Source organism: Acanthaster planci, linkage group LG02, assembly GCF_054643075.1.
Source record: "Acanthaster planci isolate LZ-2023a linkage group LG02, COTS_SCS, whole genome shotgun sequence".
In the NCBI taxonomy this organism is placed as follows: Eukaryota; Metazoa; Echinodermata; class Asteroidea; order Valvatida; family Acanthasteridae; genus Acanthaster; species Acanthaster planci.
Window position 1 is genome coordinate 10,331,651 of NC_141778.1, and position 20,793 is coordinate 10,352,443.

Genomic DNA, 20,793 nt, shown 5'->3' on the forward strand with positions numbered 1-20,793 from the left:
AAATGCGCAAATCGTACAGCAGTGGCTTCAACTCCAGGTGGAGCAGATTAAGGACCTTGCCCAGCAAGGACAGTCTACAGATTAAGGACCTTGCCCCTTTCTCGGAGCAGTATGGATTGATAATTTCTCCTTTGTCTTGAAACTTGTGTATTCTTAGCATATAAAGGACGAACCGTGTGATGTGCTCTTCAACACGAAATTCATTACTGTCTTGGGTTTTGTCAGTGCGTCTTTGGATTGTCAGCACATTTATAACGAGGTTGCTTTTACAAGGCTTTAAGTGAAGAGGAAATAATCTTCTGAACAGCTTTATACACAGAAAAGCTCCTGCCGTCGCTACTCTGACGCATGCGTGCATTTCTTGATTTGCACCAACCTGAAGCCAAATTGATTGTATATGATCACACTCAATCCAAGAGTATAAGCACCAACCATAACCAAAGCCCAAGTTTCCTCGTTGGCCTTGGCAGTTAACCTTGATATAACATGTCTCCATAAGAAGGAGGAAATTTAGAAGAGCATGTCCTGTTGGCACGGAGAGGCAATTGGGTCCCAGACAAGCGGCAAGACAAAAAATACGAGCCAGCATCTGGCCAACGGCCAGGACTAAAAGGGAGTATGAAATGAAATCAGAGTGCATTAAGCCTATATAAACACGCAAACCTGAATCTAGGGAAGAGTTTCGAATACAAATTATTACCTAAAACGGTAATCCATTTCTACATTATCCTTCAGTTTCTGCATGAAGTTTGTTCAGAGTCTGACAGCCTTGAATCACGAAATGAAAGAAATCACCGAGTAGAGACCTGAGTTGTGGCATTGATCCCGGATAAACCATGTTCGATCTGGCAGTCGGCTTGGAAACAAGACAATGTAACTATACCGATGGCCAAATTATTTCGTTAAAGATCTCGATGGGAGCTAGAATGTTTCCAAGGGAAACTGCCATCGTTTTTAATCCTGGAATGCGTTTCTGTTTCTCATCAGGTTGTTGAACCCCGTTTTCCCGGCAAACACAAAGATTTACATTCTTAACCTTGGTGTCAACGGTGCGGGGATTGATATCGATAGATATCACCAAATTTGGTCATAACTTTTTCAATGGGCCAACTTGGCAAAGATTTTTTGTAATCCTCACCCCAGGCATACACGACAAGCTTGTAAACTCCCATTGGCTAGACCCCAACCGCTGCCGAGTTAAAATTCTTGAAAGATCAGTCACCCCAAGGAGCCCATTTGGTCGGTATCAGGAAATGTATCACTTTGTTGACAGACATGTACAGACTGGACGACTCTTTGGGTTTTGACCTGGTATTACTTCCACTTCCACAACAGAATAATGTAATCTTGTTAGAGGGGACTTCAGGAATGCATTAGCTATAATAAAACAGTCGTTTAGGTTCACGCATGACCGGGAACTGACCTGGAGACTACAATCGCCACATGGAAAAATGGTGTGTTTAAGGTGGCGGAGTCTGCTCGGAGGGTTTGAATATCCCTGACCCCGCAGTTTCAATAAGTCTTGGGAAAAAGGGGGAGGTGTTGAATTTCAAGTGGTGTTCACCAGATAACTAAAAGCATATACTCAGTCTGGATTTAATTACATATTGGTGGACTTTATTATCAAATTCAACATCATGTAAAATCTTGTTTTTGTACATACGTGGGGCTTACTCAGACTTAATTATGCTAAACCCTTCTACAACACGATAACACATTAGCTTGCTCTGCTATTCATGTGACTAAATTATTGTCAATCTTGTATTCGAGTCACGAAGCATCGAGTCCAAGTCACATTTCTCGAGTCTAAGTCATTTGCTTTTCCACGTCAATTCATAAAAAACTCGAGTCGAGTCGAGTCTGAGTAACGAGTCATACAAGTCTGATTACTGAAAGCAATAGAGATTGGATCAAAATAACTGCGAATCCATTAACTGCAACTTTTTTCATGCAACCTCATGGATAAGGTGTACGGAGCTTATAAGGACCACTTGCAAAAAGTTTCTTTTCGAGATGTTCGAGATGGCTTGTTACTATCTCGTCGCGGGGAGTTCATTTATCTTGCCGCGGCGAGTTCCTCTTGCCACGGCGAGTTAGGTAGACTAGCTCAACTCGCTGCCTTTTAAGACTCAGTCTGGATACCAGATCCAATGATTCAGACTACTCTTCAAATCAATGGTCCTGTATCACCAAGTGTCCACGTGACCAACACTCCTCCAGACTTCCAGAAATAGTCGAGCTATTCCGAACTTTTCCTGTCTATTTTACATTTCAGTTTAACGTCAACAATTTTCTTTAATGCTCCTCAAGATTGTAAAAGTTGTTATAAAGATTAAAATTAACAAAATTGGTATCAAAATGAGTAAAGGGAGAAGATAAAGACCATTCGGATGTAATTGGTAATGTTTGGGCAGAGCTAGGGTCGAAAAGATTGGAAATGTTTTGATAAATGGAAAACATTTTTTTAAATGGAACGTGTTTTAAAGCGAATGTCATTTAAAAAAATTCTTATTTTAAAAATTTGGAATAGATCATTCAAAAGCAGAACGAAGTGTTAAGGATCAAATACATTTTTTTATAGATTGGATGAAGTTTTAAAGAGGGGATGAATTTTCATTGACGCATAGACTCCAAGGAATTTTCAAAGAATGCATAGTTTTAAAAAGCCAAAATCTTTCAGGATTGGAACGAATTTTTAAAGTCCCAACTTTTTTCAGATTGAAATAAAATATCTTGTACAGAATAGACTGAACATATTTTGGAAATGGAAACATTGTTTTAATTAACGTAAAGCAGCTATTTGGTGCACGTATTTTACAGAAAATATCATGCCATCCTAAATTAGAAAGTATCCAAATTAACATAAATCCAAATTAATAAGCAACCACAAATAATAGCAACTTGTGAAAACTTCGTTAAAACAATCTTGGAAAATTATGCTTCCCTTTGTCAAAAAATATGCTTGAAGCACTATGAGGCTTTCGCAGAATACCATTTAAAAAGATCGAATGCTTTTTATAGGCGGGTTTGAATGCTTTCTTAATTTGGATGCTTTCTCAGATCTGATATTTTCTCGATTCAAATAATCTCTTGATTCGGAATAAAGTGGAATTTCTTCAAATACAAGCCGTTATACAAATGTTTAAGCCGTTACGTTGTAAAAATGTCTAAATTTCGACAAAAATGTTTACTTATAAAATTTTTTTGTTCTATTTTTAAAGAATTTTGAACTTTAAAAATTCATTCAGTCCTAGAAATAACTTTGCATATATAAAAATTCATTTGCTCTTTAAAAATTCACTCGATTTGGAATCTAAAAAAAGAAAGGAGACACTTAAGATTTTGTTCTGTTTTTGAAAAATATGTACTAAATTTCTCAAATACGAGCTTTTTCAAAATGACATTCGCTTAAAACAGGTGAAATTGAAAACTAACATGCAATCAATTTAACAAAAACATGTTCCAATTTTTTGACCCTAGTTGTACTTTGTAGTAGATGGTGTACTACGTCCGGTATGCCATGCACGGACAGTTCATAAAATGCTTGGTATAGACGGCGCCGGAAATGCGCGAATCTTAACGAAACCGTCCGAATGGTCTTTTTCCTCTCCCCTTTCATTTGCCTACCAATTTTAATCTTCGTAACATTTTTTACAGTTTTAAAGAGCATTAAAGAAAAAGTATTGACGCTAAATTGAATTTAATAGGACATGATCAGATCGGAATGGTTCGGCTATTCCCGGAAATCTGGGGGAGTGTTGGTCACGTGGACGTTGGGTGATACAGGACCCTTGATAAGAAGAATAGTCAGAATCATTGGGTCTGATATCCAGACTTAGTCTTAATATGCAGCAAGTTGAAAGAGTTTTAGCTAACTCACCGTGGCGAGAAAGTATCTCGAATGTTTTTTGCAAGTGGCCCGTATACGCTTCCGTAAAGGTGAATACTGTCTAACGATTACTGATTCTACGAAAAACGGGAAAACCTTATATACCCTTGAAATTAACAGTTATCACCTTACTTTATCTACGGTACTACACCCTGGGTATCACGTTTACGTAATGTGTCAGAAGTGACAGAATGGTTTTGTAATATTTAAGAAATTTTAGGCGTGTATAGCAAAGAATGGATAAATGTCAACGCACCTTCACTATACCAAATCTTGTCTTCCTACACAGTGGCACTATCAATGAGGCTGAGGGGCGTGAGCCTCCATTTTGTCTTTCTGTTTCTTTTTGTTTCAGTTTCAGTTTTTGCTGTATTCGGCTTTTTCAAGAACGAAGATACTTGTACCGTTATTAAACTACTAGCTCTGATATAGCCGTAAATCCCAGTTCCGTGTGGCACAACTGGAGGGGGGGGCTTGACCTTGGAGGATACATTCCGGTCCGTTCCGGTCCTCCCCTCCTGGGGGGCGCCACTGTTCCTAAGGTAAACATAACTGCGAGGTTTTTAGCGTCATCTGTGTAATCCTTGGTAATATCTAATTAGCTTTTACTTTAGTTCTCTGGCTCAGAGACATTTCATACAAAGTCATGTCTTGTTTCTCAACCTGGATCTACTCCTTACAAGGCCAACAGTGAATTTTTTTTATGCCAGTGGGATGTCCTGTTTCCTTAAGAGTCATTGCCTTGTCCTTTGTCATTTCCTTGGAGAGGTGATGAAAGATTGATATTCAGCTTCTCTGGCTTCTCTGCAATGTGGTAAAAACGACGAAAAAATACACTTTTACCAAAGCAGACCAAACCAAACTAGACAAACAAGCAAACTATAGCAACACTGAAACTATAAACACAACAAAACGATCAACAAGCTGTAAGCCCAACAGGGGCCATTCACTTTCGCACTTCTGGGCCAATGTTGGCAGTGTACACGACAGATTTTCAGTTTAATGTGCACACCCTTGACGGCAAAAGCGCTCACTTTCTCTCTAACTTTGCACTGTGGCTGCATGCAGCCACTGCCAGTTTGAAGCATGGCGGACACAACAGGAGGGCGCTATTTTAAGAGGGTGATTTTGAAATATCAGCATAAAAAATTTTACCAAACCCATATAGCCCCTCCTTTTGTGTTCCTCAAACTTCAAATGGGTTGGCAGGCTTGTGTGTAATTTAGTGCTACAGCCTATGAATTCGGACAAGGCTTTATTCCAATCATCAACAATGCTTCTTTAACTTCACTCACCATAAATTTCACAGTTGGTTCCAGAGTACCTGTCAACGCACTTGCAGAAATACCCACTTTCAATACTGGCGGACCGGTAGCACGTCCCGGCAAGGCTGCAATCTTTGTTCTTACATGGGTGATCTACAACACACACAAAAAAAACCACCCATACTCAAGTGCCTATGGATTTGTGTTGACTTGCGAACCCCAAGTTGACTTTATTGATAGCTCACTATAATTAAGCAGTTGAATGGTGACATTGAATTTCGTACGAAGGCTGGGAAACCCTTCGACGAGTGACCACGGCTTAAGCTGGGGCACACTCACGTGACTTATATCACATGACAACAATGAAGCAAGAGATTTTTTACGGGGTGGGGTGGAAAACCCTTTTCCATTGTATTTGTTTGACAAAATACTTATGAAAAGAAGACATAGATGCAGATAAATACTAAGAGTGCCTTCTACAGGGTGTTTCAAAAACGTATACATATAGACAATTGTCACAAAATTAAAGGTTTTTTAGTTTCCTGAAATCTTTTATTGTGTACCAATAGACCAAAATTTCTTGTTTTGTTTACCATCACATCAATTATTAGCCGTTCTGCATGATGATCACAGGCGATTTACTTTTTTCAACTTTAAATTGGCTTGCACACAGAGTTGAAAGGTTAAAACAGAATTACAGACCGTGATTGAAAACTTGGGGCCTGCATATTTCAAATCTTTTTGTATTGTTGCTGTCTTTAATGTGAATCGGGAATATGGTCGGTACTGGGTACTTTCTGGGGGGAAAATTCAAATGTCTTGAAAGTTTTTGAGCCACTAGCTATTATGCTACTTCTTTTTGCGGGTCTGAGTTAAGCGTTCCTATCGCAGAATATACGTGTAGTGTGGATTACTTAATTGCCTTATAAAGAAATGCTGTTGAGATGTTTGAATTCTGTTAGAGGCAAATAGTGGTTCTTTGTATTACGCCAGTCGACCTTTGGAGTTTTTCAATTATTAGTGGTTCGCCACTTTTGAAACCAAATCATTTTTGACTTACTCAAGTTGCAGCTAGCTCCATCTGGCCCATCCTTGCAGACGCACTGATAGCTGGTCTGGAACTGACGACAGCGTTCACCCTCTCCGCAAGGCATGGAGTCTACACAGCTGTGATCGGTAGAGTTGTCTGGAAATCATAGCCAGACCAAAAAGCAAGACATAAGAAACATTATTACCTACAGGTACTGTGGTAACATCTTACATTTTGCTAACACTGGCCACGCGTTTACACACCATGCTGGGGCGCAACGGTCAGTGTGCTGTTAATGGCATTTGTGTTGCTTCTGCTGCCTCCGATCTCGAATGATCCAGTCGTCGTAGTCTTCAATTCTTGTACCGTTATACCTTCAATAAAGACACAAGCCTGGGGGTATTTCCCCCGTAAACCTACCGCTATAAATGTGCAAGCCTCCAGCTTTCGTTAGGATGAGCGGTCCCATTCCTTCGACACCCATGTCAGGAAGGAAGTTCATGCGGAAGAGTTGAGGGAATCGCCAATCCGTCCAAAACAAGTTGTCTCCGTACAACCAGACGTCAAACGGGTGGATCTCAATAGGGTCTACGTCAGCATGGATACGACGGTCATCACCGAGCAGGTCAGTAGACTCGAAGCGGTTCAGCCCAGCATCACACCAGTAAATTCTTCCACCTAAATAATCACCAGAAGAAACCCACACGCGCTAATACCAATACTGCAGTGTTGAATTGGTGTTCAAGAAACCTCTAGGTATCATATCCCGACAAGATAACTCATACATCCGTAAACGGATATCGAAGATGTTAACTGTAACAGCAGTTTTCACGTTTTGCCATCTGCACGTACTGTGAGAGGTAGCTTTGATTCTCCAACGTCGCAAGTTGGCTCTGCGAAAAAAACCTCGCAACTTATCGGCTGCGTTCATGATGCATGGGCACCACGTGACAAAAGTATGAACTATTGAGACATCAATTCTGTAGTATGTGTATTTTAAAGATGGAATATTATTGAGGAAATCTCAGGCCTCATCATCAGGTCACCTGAAACAAATATGAACCCCAGAGGCGAAAACCTTTTTCAAAAGTTGCCCGACCTCGGACGCACCTGTGGGTTTCTTAACGAGGGAGGAACATATCTGTGAACCCAAACCCCTGGCAAAAATGATTCCATGTCTCCCTTGAAAGTCAGCTTGGTGTTTGTTTTGGAATATGTTTTATGAAGCTCATATTTTTTCCATCATCCTCGGTCTTCTTCAGGGGTGTGTTACCTTCAATGTCCAGAGTTAGTCCACTTGGCCACTTGAGGTCTGTGTCTACCAGAACTTGGCGCGATGTTCCATCGGTGTTTGCCCGTTCAATCTTGGGTGAACTGCCTACCTCTGTCCAGTAAAGGTAGCTAGAATGTTACAAAATAAAATACACACTGAATCGGTATGCACTGCCAAAAAATCGCATAGAGCAAAAAATTGCCATATTGAGAAAAAATATAAAGATTGTCTGAGGTCACAGAATATATAAGATAGTTTGTTGGACTTAAAAATTGAACATCTTTCTTTGTCAGACTGACAATTCGTCTTAGAAAAATGGATGAATTTGAGCCATTTTCAGACACGCTTTATTTCTTGTCGGTGTTTTGGTCCTCGTCATATTCCTGTATGCTTGCGAGTCATGGACCTTCATAGAGGAATTGCAGAGAAAGATCCATACAACAGAAGTGAAATGCTTCTGCTAGTTACTAAAGCATCTCTAATTGGTCCATATATACACGAATATCGGCAGATCGCGCAGGACCCTTTAACTACAGATTTACAGACAACTGTGAAATTAAAAAGGGATAACTGAAACGGTACAGCTACGTCACAACACCTGACGGCCTTGCTAAAGCAATCCTGCAGGGAAACATTGAGGATAAAAAGAAGCAGCGGCAGGCAGATGAAGTAACAAGGCAGGCAACATTGAGGGGTGCATCGGCAAGTACTTCGCAGATACCCCGGCACATGCACATGACCGCCAGAATTTTAAGTCTGACCTGAGGCACCCCACGACTCTTTAGGTTTAGGGGTCAAGGCAATGCAAGACAGAGATTTTAAGAAATCTTGCTTTTGAATATTTACCTGTTCTTTGAATCAACAATGATTGCTCTTGGCATCACATCCGAAATGGAACCATTGGTCAGGTTGAGAACCACGGCTCGATCCTGGCCGTCCATTGTAGCTCGCTCAATAAGATCACTGCCTGAATCGGTCCAATACATCACTCGGTTCTCAATGTCAAGACTCAACCCATCTGGATCTGCAGCGATTTTGTTGCAATAGTTATGTTGAATTTGCAAGCACTGCGACAAAATTTATTATTGAACATTCTGAAAAAGTGGTAGCAGCATAGAATAATTTTTTGTATAACTTTATAAATCAGGGGTGTCAGTATCATCTTTGGGCTCTATTTTAGGGCATTACCACAGTTGGAAATTTATTTTTTCCTCACGGTCTTGCGCTTGAGAACAAATTACAAATCCAAAATGCAAGTATTCAAACAGTAGTAATTTCCAAAATTAAGTAACATCCAGACTTTAGCTGAGTTATAGAATTCTAAACACGCCAAGAATCCTCTCATAGAGTACTGCAGTTTTGCTTACTTTTCAGTCCCGATATAAGAACCAACAGGCCGGTACCATCCAGGAGGGTGCGACTGATGGTTGAAAGTGTGACGTCTGTCCAGTACACCATGCCATCGACGGGGTCGTAGTCAATAGCAACGGGTCGGCTGATTTTTTGGTCGAGAACTGGGATTTCGGTCAAATTGAAGGTGTCTGTCGGGGCCACGAAGATTCCCGGGGGGTCTAGGTTGGCCACAAAAACCAGATCATGGGGCTCTAATATAAAACAACAAAAGTAAAAAATTCAACATAGTGAATGTATAATGTCATCAATAGCTGATGCTCTCAAAAATGATTTAGGAAGAAAATAGAAACAGTTGCACTGAAGAGCTTGAGTATGTTGAGAATTGTTCGATAAATTATGATGTTATATATGGTTTACTCACTGCTTTCATGTTCACAATTTTCCCAGACGTACCCAGAGGGGCATTCACACCGGTAGCTGTCAGGTAATTCAACAACGCACCTTCCATCATTCATACACGGGTTACTTTCACAAGGAGACACTGTTGACAGACATACAAAAGACTGCCAGGAAAATATTGGCCTGCTAATTGTAAATGATTGATCTTTTGCGACCATGCTGATCTTCAAAGACATCGTGGCAGGCAGTCTAACGGAAGGCTCAACCACATTTAAGAATTTTCACTTCAGAAATCTAAATCTAATTTGGACTCAATTAGTCCATTATTGACAATTCTGTGTCACTTAACCCCATGCAAACATTGCGCCTGAGATCTACTGCAAGGGTCTGGCTCCAACAATGCAAGATTACACGATATGAAACTTCTACTTTGATTTCGTGAGTGGACACAACAGGCATTCTCATTATTCTCCAGTGTAGTTCTTGGTGGAAAAAAAAAACAATTTGCTTGAGCAAAATTTTAGCAGTCTAGGTGAGGATTGCGCTCATGAGCAGAGAGGTGTATCATTTTGTACATACCAAATGTTTCGCATGACTTGCCGGTGTATCTATCGGTGCACTGACAGAAATAGTCCCCGTCTGTACTTGTAGACTGGAAGCATTTCCCTTCATTTTTGCAAGGTGAGGATGCACATGGATTTTCTACGTGGCAGAAGTCAACGATAGAATGACACAGACTAAATGTTACATAACCAACATTAAAACTGATTTGTATGAACGCTTGAAATCGTACGAGTTTCTGAAACTTGTGATGAGCTATATGATCACATTTTTGTTATCTGTTCCAAATTAAGACATTACAAATACAAAACTACTAAATTTACTAGTACTTAGAGTCAAAGAAAGGAGGTGGTTAGGTTGCACAGGTTGTTAGTTGAGACATCAATATAAAAAACTGCTAGGCGAAACACCTTCAATGAAACTTAGCCAATGTTGTGTAGCATACTTGACACTTCTGGAATAGTGTTACGTGGGTGGAACTGCTATTCTGTCCACCTTGCCGCGCTCGATATAGTTGGTCTCAGGGAATCGTCGTCAACGCTTACGCCGTCATTTATTTTAGTTCACGTATTAAGGGGCCGTCCATAATTCATCATTTCACGAGCGTAGAAAAAGTACACTTTTCACTACCCCTCCGCCCTCAAAGTGTACATCAGGGGGCAAAAAATGATCATGATGGATGAAGGGCTCCATAGGCCAAACCCCCTATTGCCGAGGTACAATGATACATTTAAGTAGGCCTATTGTTATTTTAACAGAAAAGTAAATTTGAAACAAAACAATGTTCAAAACAACATCTTAATAGTCAAGGCTTGAAAGTAGTGAATCTGGTACTTTGTGGTACAAAGGAAGCGGCCCGGAACTAGCTAGCAAACACCTGTGAAATGAAAGTGGCCACCGATTCGCACGTTAACTGATCATCATTTTTTCATATTCAGAAAAAGCGTACATGAGGTCTTTAACCCCCCTCCCCTGTAAGGTTTGTACGCGCATGAAAATAATAATTATGGACGGCCGCTAGGTCTTCTTCAATGTGAGTTCGATGTGTTTATAAATAATTTAAAACAGAGATCACTTTCGAGGATTTCCTTCCTTAGCGTAACACAAAAATAGTTTATAATATTTCACGAAATGTGAAATGCTTTTGTTTGTTGTCGGCGACATTTTTTTTTTCAAATTACTGCATACGTATCTGGACTTAGCTGTGTAACCTGGACGTCTAACGAATCTGAGACTACAACTCACCTAGCTTACAGTTGGCCCCCGCCTCGCCATCCTTACACACACACTTATGGGTGTACTTGTATTGACGACACCGTTCACCCTCTTTGCATGTCATTGGATTTCGACATTCGTGAGCTGATAGCGTGTCTGCACAAAGAAGACTCCAAAACTAAACACTCTGAAGTCCTCACTTCTTTTTTCAGGAAAACTTTTGTGTTGAATAGCACAAAGAGATCCGAAGTAATGTTATCATTTCTTTTCTTGCCAAACATCGATTCACATTTATTTACTTGAAAGCATTGGGTTCCAGACACCATTTCCATGGGAACTCGGACATACAATATACGTTCTTGATTTTAGGTCCACTGAACGAGTATAGGTATGCCCCAGTAAGTTCACATTTCAAATTCTTTTTGAGCAATAAGCGTGGAGGATGTATTTTAAGCAAGTCACGATCTGCATACCGGCATAGGGTACATGTACATACCAGCATAGATGTGCAAGCCCCCGGCTCTCAAGAATGTTGTCGAGCCAAATAGGGCAACCGGAGTTGTAGGAATAAAGTCCATACGGAGAATTGTCTTAAAGCGCCAGTCAGTCCAGTACACGACTCCCCGGTGAAACCAGATGTCGAACGGATGGATTTCTTCCGAGGAGAGCTCAGCATGGACACGGCGATCGTTGCCGAGGAGGTCCGTGGACTCAATGAGGTCCAGCCCAGCATCACACCAATACATTCTGTTGCCTGGATTGTGAGGTACAAAATAACTCCAAGTTTCAATGTACATGAAGTAAAAGTGATGGCTTTCAAATTGTACAAACAAAGTTTCTCCTTACGCTATCAAGTTCCAGTTGATGCATGACCCTGCATTCCAAGAAGTGAAAAAGACAATTGAACCACGATTTAGAAGTCTGATAGTGTGCGGGCCTGAATTACAAACATTCGGTTGATAAATCTCTTCAGTGTGTTCACTCTACAGTGTGTTTTTGGACAGACGTCAAAAATCAACAGCAGCATAGGGCTAACGCATAAAAGGATGTTTTAAATGCATACAAAGTTTCTCAGTAGAAGCGCAAATACCAACATTAAATTAAATTACCATTAACCTATTAACGATGTTGAACTAATTTAGAGCAGTTGGGACTTGTCACAATACAATGACTGAGAGTTAAAAGTTGGACCGTAAGAAAGTAGCCTACCTCTTCAAACCTTGCCACTGTTTTACGACATTTACACCTATTACATCATATACCTTCTAGGTCTAGTGCCACACCGTTTGGCAGTTGCAATCCAGTGTCTACGAGGACTGTCCTAGACGAACCATCAATGTTGGCGCGCTCAATCTTCGGTGCACTGCCCCAATCTGTCCAGTACAGATGACTTCGGAAGTAGTAACAGACAAATGAAATGCAACTGTTAAAGTTTGTGGTTTTTCAAAATATAAACAGACGGTTCGCTTTGGTATAGTTGTATTCCCTGTTATCACACGTGACCTATTTTGGACTCCACCGTTTACACAAATGGTTGAAGATTTAAAGAGCACCTCCAAGTAAAACATGTTCTCTCTGAATTTATCCGTTCAAATAAATATGGAAGCATCCGAATCTAATGCAGTGTCATTTGTCTTCAGAGCTCAACTAAAACAAACTTATATAACGGGTTTTGCCCTTACCCAACGTATATATTAAATACATAAAACATTAAATATATATGTAAAAAATATGTAAAAATACATCTTGAAATAGTTCGCGGTACTTACTGCTTCACCTGACTCGGACCGGCCAGCCGACCCCGGCAAGCTCGGTGGTTAAGACGTCTACACTAGTAAGCAGGAGGTCGTGGTTTCGAGTCCCATCCGAATAAGCTTGTGACTTTTTTCGCAAGCTCTCGGACAAGCACTGAGCATACAGTGTTTATTAATATATACGTTGGGTAAGGGCAAAACCCGTTGTAGAAATTAACATCTCCCCAACGCAAAATTACATCTTGAAAATAAAACAACCTTAAAAGCTTTTTTTCTGTTCATGTCAAGATCCAAATTCTGAATGTAAATTGCGTCGTTTAGGAGGAAACAGAAAAAACGAGGGAACCCTCTCCCTGTGTTCTAAGTGGATGCCAAACCATACATCTAGTTATTGTTTGGCATGTACAAGGGTTTATCAAGAGATACTTCCATATTTATTTGAACACATTAAATCAGGGAAAACGTGTTTTCCTTAAAGGTGATACATTAATGAGAGGCTTCTACTCTACATTCCCTAAAATTGTTTCTCAAACCAAAGCTCTCCTGCCTTGCCCCTTCCAAATATATTGTCATTTTTTAATTAATAGATTCTCCCAATGAAATATTTGCATTCATATCCCTATGGTACTGTAAACGAACTGACAAAAAAGACTGTAAATGAATAACTTTAACATACCCGTGGGTAGTGTCAATGACAATTGCCCGAGGCTTCACCTCATCTATAGATTCATTTTTCAGGTTGAGGACTATTGACCGATCCTGACCGTCCATGGTAGCCTTCTCGATCAGGTCAGTAGCCTCATCTGTCCAATACATCACCCGGTTAACGACATCAAGGCAAAGACCATCTGGAACTATATAATACAGGGGAAGAGAAGGAACTTGAAGACTTAGTTGGTATGTTAGTTCAGCTGTATGTTCGTAGGCGAATATGGCAGAGCTCTACATCCAATTTTAATTGATCTTCAATCTGAAATTTCCTGAAATCCAAATCCTCTTTTAAATTCTTATGAAAATAAACTCAAAACAATGCATTTTCTCACAGAATGTACCCAATGCTATTGAAGAACTGCTGTGCGTCACATCTTCGTGAATTTTGAAATCTTTATCAGATTTATATGCCTAGTTAGATTTCCGACCCGCTTACCCTTTAGACCAGAAACGAGAACTATGACACCCGTCCCATCCACGAAGGCTCGGCTGATAGTTTTACGCCCAACATCTGTCCAGTACACCATGCCATCGACGGGGTCGTAGTCGATAGCAACGGGTCGACTCAGGTAATCGTTGAGACCAGTGATCAGAGTGAAATTAAAAGTGTCCGTCGGCGCCATGAAGATCCCAGGAGGCATTAAGTTAGCCACAAAGGCAAGATCGTTTGGGTCTTAACAGGGAAAATAAGAAATATGAAAGAAGATGCAAAGGATGTAAATGAAGCGATTTCAAACATCCTACAGGTTCACAACATTAAGCCCTCGATACTGGTAGATAACTCGAGTGAAGGCGTTTTTTCACATGTACGTTTTTGGGGTGGGTTGCGTAAATAGTACACTCATGCGTTTCACTTTCACGGACAAAAACATCGACTGCATAAACATACGGTATCACACTTGTTCGTTGACGTTCGGCAGTCAAAATCGCCTTGGAAGCGATTTCGATGAATACGGAACACTTTGCGCAAGCGCTGACGGACATATGGAAAGGCGCCTTTACTCGAAACAACGTTGTATGCGCTCCAGAAACGAATTTGATTTATTTATCAATTATACCCACAGCTTTTTCTTTCGCAGGTTTTTCCAACGAAGCCAGCGGTACATTCACATCGGAAGCTATCTGGCACCTCGTCAAAGCATGTTCCCCCGTTCATACACGGACTAGAATTGCACGCAGGCACTGAAACAAGCGTAGGCAGTACGCAAACAGTTTAAGTATCGGTTGAAGCAAGGAATTAATCTCCCACCGCTTCGTGGGAAATGGGGGGTGCTTATACCATCAGAAAAACAATTGAAAGATGTAAGAGTAATAAAAAAGAAAACGACGACAGACAATTTTAAATAGAGATGGAAAGGTGAAAAAGGCTAAGAATCATCATTTCGCTTTAACCCCCTGTAATCCCTCCCCCACTGGTGTTTCAGTCCCATTAGAAACAAACCCTGAAATTACCAAGATGTGAGAGTCAAGGGAAGGGAAAGAAAAATACTTTTCAAAAGCTGATTTAATTTCACCGTGGGGTCTTCAATCGTTGTGACATCTACCGACTCAAGGTTTGTCGAGTGTAATCAATTCAAGAAGAAATCTTAAGAATGCGGGATACATTAACCCTCTTTTCGTGAGTTTTTATGAATTCAAGATAATCGTAAGATCTGTCAGTTTTGCACTTAAGGGCGAAACTGTTATGGACATAGGCCGTGTTTGAATTGGGTATACTTTCAGTGGCTATGACTTAGCTTTTATCAATAGCACACCACGGACAAACAGCGGGAGCCCTATGCATTACACCTGTTTTGTCCTCATCTCTTCCACTCTACGATTTACCTACCAAATCGCTCACAGTAGGTTCCCATGTATCTGTCAGTGCACTTGCAGAAAAAGCCACCTTCAAGCCGGGAGGACTGACGGCAGATGCCTCCATTGTTGCATGGTGAAGATGCACACGGATTGTCTGAAGGGAATAAGACACAGAGCAAGTTTATTGGCCTGTTGGGGTGTACGGGTGTTTGTTTGTTGGGTTGTTGGGGTGTTTGCTTGTTTGTTTGTTTGTTGGTTGGTTTGTTGGTTTGTTGGTTTTTTTCTGCTGCTCTCGGAAGTAAGAAAAAGTCTGAACGTATGTGTAGAACAGCAAAGATCACAGTGACTTTCGCCGATTTTGCAACACTGTAAAAACTGGGGTGTTAAAATCAACACTTTTTGGTGTTATCCGATGACCACAATATAGGGTTTACTTTAACTCTGATGATGCTACTTTGCACACCTATAAGTGTTACAGTGCACTAGAAGGTGTTACAAGTAACACCAAATAACACCAAAATTTTAACAACAGTGAAAAGTGTTGGTTTTGTCTTTTGATAACACCGCGGGTGTTAAATTTAACACCCCAGTTTTTGCAGTGAATGAGCACAATATTCGTCATTAAAAATACTATATATACCCGGGTTACTGCAGTGCGCTGGGATATATACTTTTTATAAGCAGATGAAGTTTAGAAGATAGAGGACGCCATTAAACTTTTGCAGTGATTGACAATTATAGCTACAACCCTCACGGATGACTATTCAGTTGGATATAACGACAGGGTTGGGTATTCCAAAGTGAAGCACGTTCAAGGTCATTCGGAAACGCTCGTCAGGTCTGCCCTATCAGCGCAGCCCTATCTGGCACGTGGTTTCCCCAGAACGACCTTGCCTTTGTGAAATACCGAATTGGCTCATTAAACTATTACTTGATACAATGAACGTTGAAATGACGTACTGGTCAAAATCTGTTGTCAAACTTAATATCTAGCTATCATTTCACACAGAAGTGTGACTCATTAGCAGAGCCAAGTACTCCACTTAGTAGCTCACCGAGTTTGCAGAAAAGTCCAGCAAAGCCGTCTTGGCAGACACACTCGTAGTGGTCCTGGAACTGTCGGCAACGCTCCCCAAGCTTGCAAGGCGTCCTGCCAAAGCAGCTGTGATCCACGAAGGAATCTACAAATGCAAATAAAGGATTCCACAAATTTCAGTGTTGTATTCAGGGTGTTTTTTGGGGGGGTTACGTTTCTAAAAACGGAGGTTTTTTTTTTTTTAAGAAGAACAAACCTCTGCGAAAGGTGGTATGTGTGCATTTTGACAGCTTGAAATTTGGCTTCAAAAATGCCAGCATGTCTCCACGGGCAACTTGCCGCATGTCCCTTGCTGGATACCCTACTGAAAATTCTAACTTCGGGATTGGCCACTCATTGATACTGCTAAATACGTGAAATGCTTTCTGACTTTTACAACGAGGGTCAAACGAAAAAGGTGATTGTAAACCATAATTTAATTAGGTAAGATTCATTTACCGTCGTGAATATGCAGTCCTCCTGCTCTTTCGAAGCCGGTGGACCCATGCAGACTAACCACTATTGGGTTGAACTGCATACGGACAAGCTTCAAAAAGCGCCAATCGCTCCAGTATAATTGACCTTGATAGAACCAGACGTCGAAGGGATGGATGTCGAACAGCAGGCTGATGATGTTATTGTAAAACGTCCGGGATCCTCCGTTGAGGTCAATGGATTCTAAACGGTCCAGTCCCGCGTCACACCAAAACAGCCTCCTGCCTAAAAATTCAAATTATTGAAAGTAAACTCTTTCAAAACAGTTTCGGGCAGAGGGCTATTGTGTGGAGATTGGCCAACATTCTATTGAACTTTTCGTGAATGGCTTGATCATGTATCAGGCTTGTCGACATACCATTCGTGTCCAAAGCTAACCCATTGGGCAGTTGAAGATTAGTGTCGACCAAGACTCTGCGGAGCCTGCCGTCGGTGTTAGCTTGCTCAATCTTCGGTGCACTTCCCCAGTCAGTCCAGTAGAGACGGCTGACAAATGAAGCAAAACGTTGAAATTCGTTTTTGTTTGGGATAGCACCTCAACAAAAAGATTTACAGTGGAGAAAGCGGAAACACAGACCCACACTTAATGCATAGATCTGCCGTCGTTAGCAATTGGCATTCCAGTTCCAGTATTCTGCAGGGTAAGGAGCTCGCTGTATACGACTGCAATGCTACACAAAAGTCCTTCTGTTAAGGTTGACTAAAATTTCTGTTCAAAACGTATATATAAATAGAAAATGTGGGAAACTATGGGGTTTGCACTATCTTTGGACTCTAGCTGTTGACGGCATTGCATTTGGATCTTCGTCTTTGATTGCGTAAAGAAAAGAAAGCAGCTTACAAATTAAGTACCTTACCCAAAGATTTCTGTTTTTATCTTCTTTTTTATCTACCTTTGTAATATAATGTTTTCAGATAATATGAAGTTACGGTAGTACAGAATTACTCATTGCTGGTGTCTACAACGATTGCTCGCGGCTGGACTGTGTCCACGTCCTCAGTTGGACTTCTGAGATCCAGAATCACGGAGCGATCAAGTCCATCCATGGTAGCTCGCTCAATCTGATCACTGCCTGTATCAGTCCAGTACATCATGCGGTTCACAGTGTCAAGACTCAATCCATCAGGGACTAAATATAACCAAATGAGAACCACTATGTGTAAAAATTATAACCGGTGCTACACACTGGGTTAAGAACAGCATGATTGTTATGGATTGGTGGCCTTAGCATGCAGTGCTGATCATCGCATTTCGCCCGCATGATGTACGGAGACGCAACATGCAATCCAGTCTTGGGCAAAACTTGTAGAATTCTGGTGGGGCATTCTTTCTTGGGTCTGTAGCTACATCGTCGCGTCGTGCCGTCGCATTTTCAGAAAATCACGTAAATGAATTTCCGTTTCTTCGCCAGGAGGGCGCTGTTGATTGCTCTAAGTGCGATGCATATCATTGTCTTCAATATAAGTTGCGGTACTTTTGACAAGTTCAAGTTGAATATAATTATGCTCAAAGATGAAAAGGTTGACGATGCGATGGCACGACGAGAATATGCGTAGAAGGTACGTAGCCACGAGACGTTTGTGGGTTCGATACTACAGATCTTAAAGTGCAGAACTTATCAAAATATGGACCGAGTGTAGGCCTAAACCGTCTCGAGAATATAAAGATAATCTAGGCCTAAAGGACCTCACCTTTAAGATTCGATACAACAACGTAAAAGCCGGTTCCATCTGGGAAGGCGCGACTAATAGTTTCACGCCTGACATCTGTCCAGTACACCATGCCATCAACAGGGTCATAGTCAACGGCAACGGGTGTGCTAAGGTGATCGTCCAAGCCAGGGATGGCAGTGAACTCAAAGGTGTCTGCCGGTGCTTTGAAAATCGCTGGAGGGTGTAGGTTGGTCACAAACACCAAATCGTATGGTTCTGGAGGGAATTGGGGAGCATACAACCATCACTTTTGCTGATTGACATCAATGACATTTTCACTTTGATCTGTCATCTTTGGTTGTTGCTCTAACAATGACCACAACCAATATGGAAATTTCTTTGAAATTTTCCCCGAGAGAAATCACATTTAAAGCAATGTTTTAAGGAATTTCTATGCCCCCTGCCTTCGTCTTCTGAGCAAAAATCCAAGCACTGAGTTCAATATATTGTATAACCATAGAAGAAGGACACAGAAGGAGTTTGAACTGCCCGGGCTAAAACATCTGGCCGATTACCACTTTCTGGCATGCCCGGTATGTCCATAGCCAGAGCGCAGCGCACGGCTGCTACCCGTCACATGTTTTGTAACCATAAGCTCCCTTTGTACCCCATGATCGTCGCCGCAATTTTTCCTTGGTAATTTGCATCCCTAAAACGTTGTGTACTGCAGTATAGGAAGTTGAATATTCATGCCATCGTTGGTGCTTGATATGATCCGACAACATCATCAAATGTAGTGTTTGCGCGATTGCTTTTATTAGGCTGTATACCCGAAGTGTTCATGTACAGTTGTTGCCCTTATCGAACGCTTTCTTCTGGTCCTCTTTTAGGAATAAATAGCCAAGCTGTTTGTGAGATTTTGTGTTTTGTTTGAATCTTTTTTGTAACGGCACTTGTACAAAGGCGTATTTTATGAGATTTAACGATCACTCCCTGCGATGAAATACCGCATTTTGTTCCTAATGAACTAAGCTTTCCAGTAGTAGTGAACATTTTGTTGGCCAGTCTTAGCCAAATTCGTTCCAAGTCTTTGGCACTGATGTATATTGGACAGAGGAGACTACAATTACAAACGTTGCATGGATAATGAAACAGTGTATCAAAATTTAAAAAGTTTATTTATGATGGCAAAAGTAGGTCTAATATCAGGAATTTTTCTCTCTCTATTTCCTGGTCACATCGATAGTTTGTATTTAATTGCAAGCAAAAAATTACAAATTACAAGTACTGCCAGGATATTACTGGCCCCGCTTGTCTGGCTAAGATGCAGGCAGCAATAAGGCATTTTTGGAATGTTTTCTATTATTCATCAGACGCTGCGGCGACTATCACTGGACGCTTTGAAGTGCGTGAGTTCCAACTCCTCCTGTATCCTTCCTCCATAGTATAACCATGAAAGAGTGGACATGTCGGCATAAATAACTGGGATGTGTCAACAGTTCTTCCTAAACTTTGACACACACACGCCCTACGTGTCTTACGAATTATTTCATTAATCAAGAAGTTTAAACCAAAATAGAAATATGCTGACTCAAATATCGGTATTGCATTAGTTTGCCAAATAAGGTTGGCTTGAGGTCAGATTGAATTTTGCAATGCATTAAAACACAGTCAGCTTATGAGTCAAAGCACAGATGAACAAACTTTAATGCCCACAATCAGCAGACAAGGAAGTAAGACAATACAAAATGACATCAAAGATCACTGACAATTGGCTTGCATAAAATTTCACATTACGGAGCATGTGTCTCTCTCTTGAAACAACGGCATTGTAAATCCAACTAAGGCAGTGTCTTGAGGTCGAGATGCCCGGATTTGAGGCAAATATCATGTTAAAACATAATGGTAACGAGCTGGTTGTCAAAAGTATATGTGGGAAATTTTAAAAAGAAGTAACAAACTTCATCTCCGTAAAAACAAAGACGTACTTGGGGTAAGCTTGCTTTCATAGATCTACTTTCAATAGCCGGCATTTGTTGCCTTTTTGTGGGCCTATTGTAATGTTACGTTTGCATGCAAGAAAGGAACGAGTCTGCAAGGTCCGAAAATTGAATAAACTTAGTCTCTCACCACTTGTCGAAATAGAGCAGTCACTGTTGGCTGCAAACCAACTCAGGACGATGAGCGCCATTTGAAAAGATCGGCGCGATAGTCCTTTGGCGTTCATTGCAAATGTTTCGCTGATTTGTCGTCCGACAGTAAAGTTCAATCCAACACACCAAGAAAATATATCTCATCCAACAAGGAAATAATTCCTTCCCTG

At 40.9% G+C, this 20,793-nt stretch overlaps 1 protein-coding gene across 1 annotated transcript; it reads right to left on the reverse strand.

The window, feature by feature from the left end:
* Nucleotides 1-1,595: 1,595 nt before the first annotated feature.
* On the reverse strand, nt 1,596-20,793 carry LOC147799871 (uncharacterized). The gene is made up of 22 exons (XM_087132503.1): nt 20,601-20,793; nt 18,510-18,746; nt 17,764-17,947; nt 17,176-17,303; nt 16,782-17,042; nt 16,303-16,428; nt 15,279-15,401; nt 14,513-14,632; nt 13,887-14,123; nt 13,416-13,593; nt 12,248-12,375; nt 11,482-11,739; nt 11,016-11,141; nt 9,789-9,911; nt 9,232-9,351; nt 8,825-9,061; nt 8,304-8,481; nt 7,458-7,585; nt 6,605-6,862; nt 6,215-6,340; nt 5,185-5,307; nt 1,596-4,693 (listed from the first exon to the last, which is right to left on the reverse strand). The coding sequence occupies exons 1-22, from the start codon at nt 20,695-20,697 to the stop codon at nt 4,617-4,619; spliced, it is 3,573 nt and encodes a 1,190-aa protein (XP_086988629.1). The 5' UTR covers nt 20,698-20,793; the 3' UTR covers nt 1,596-4,616.

Coding starts and splice junctions, on each gene's coding strand:
- LOC147799871 (XM_087132503.1), bottom strand. CDS start 20,697: ATGAACGCCAAAGGACTATCGCGCCGATCTTTTCAAATGGCGCTCATC. Junction 13,594..13,886: donor TCTCGTTTCTGGTCTAAAGG/GTAAGCGGGTCG, acceptor TGTATTATATAG/TTCCAGATGGTCTTTGCCTT. Junction 9,062..9,231: donor AAATTGTGAACATGAAAGCA/GTGAGTAAACCA, acceptor GTTTTATATTAG/AGCCCCATGATCTGGTTTTT.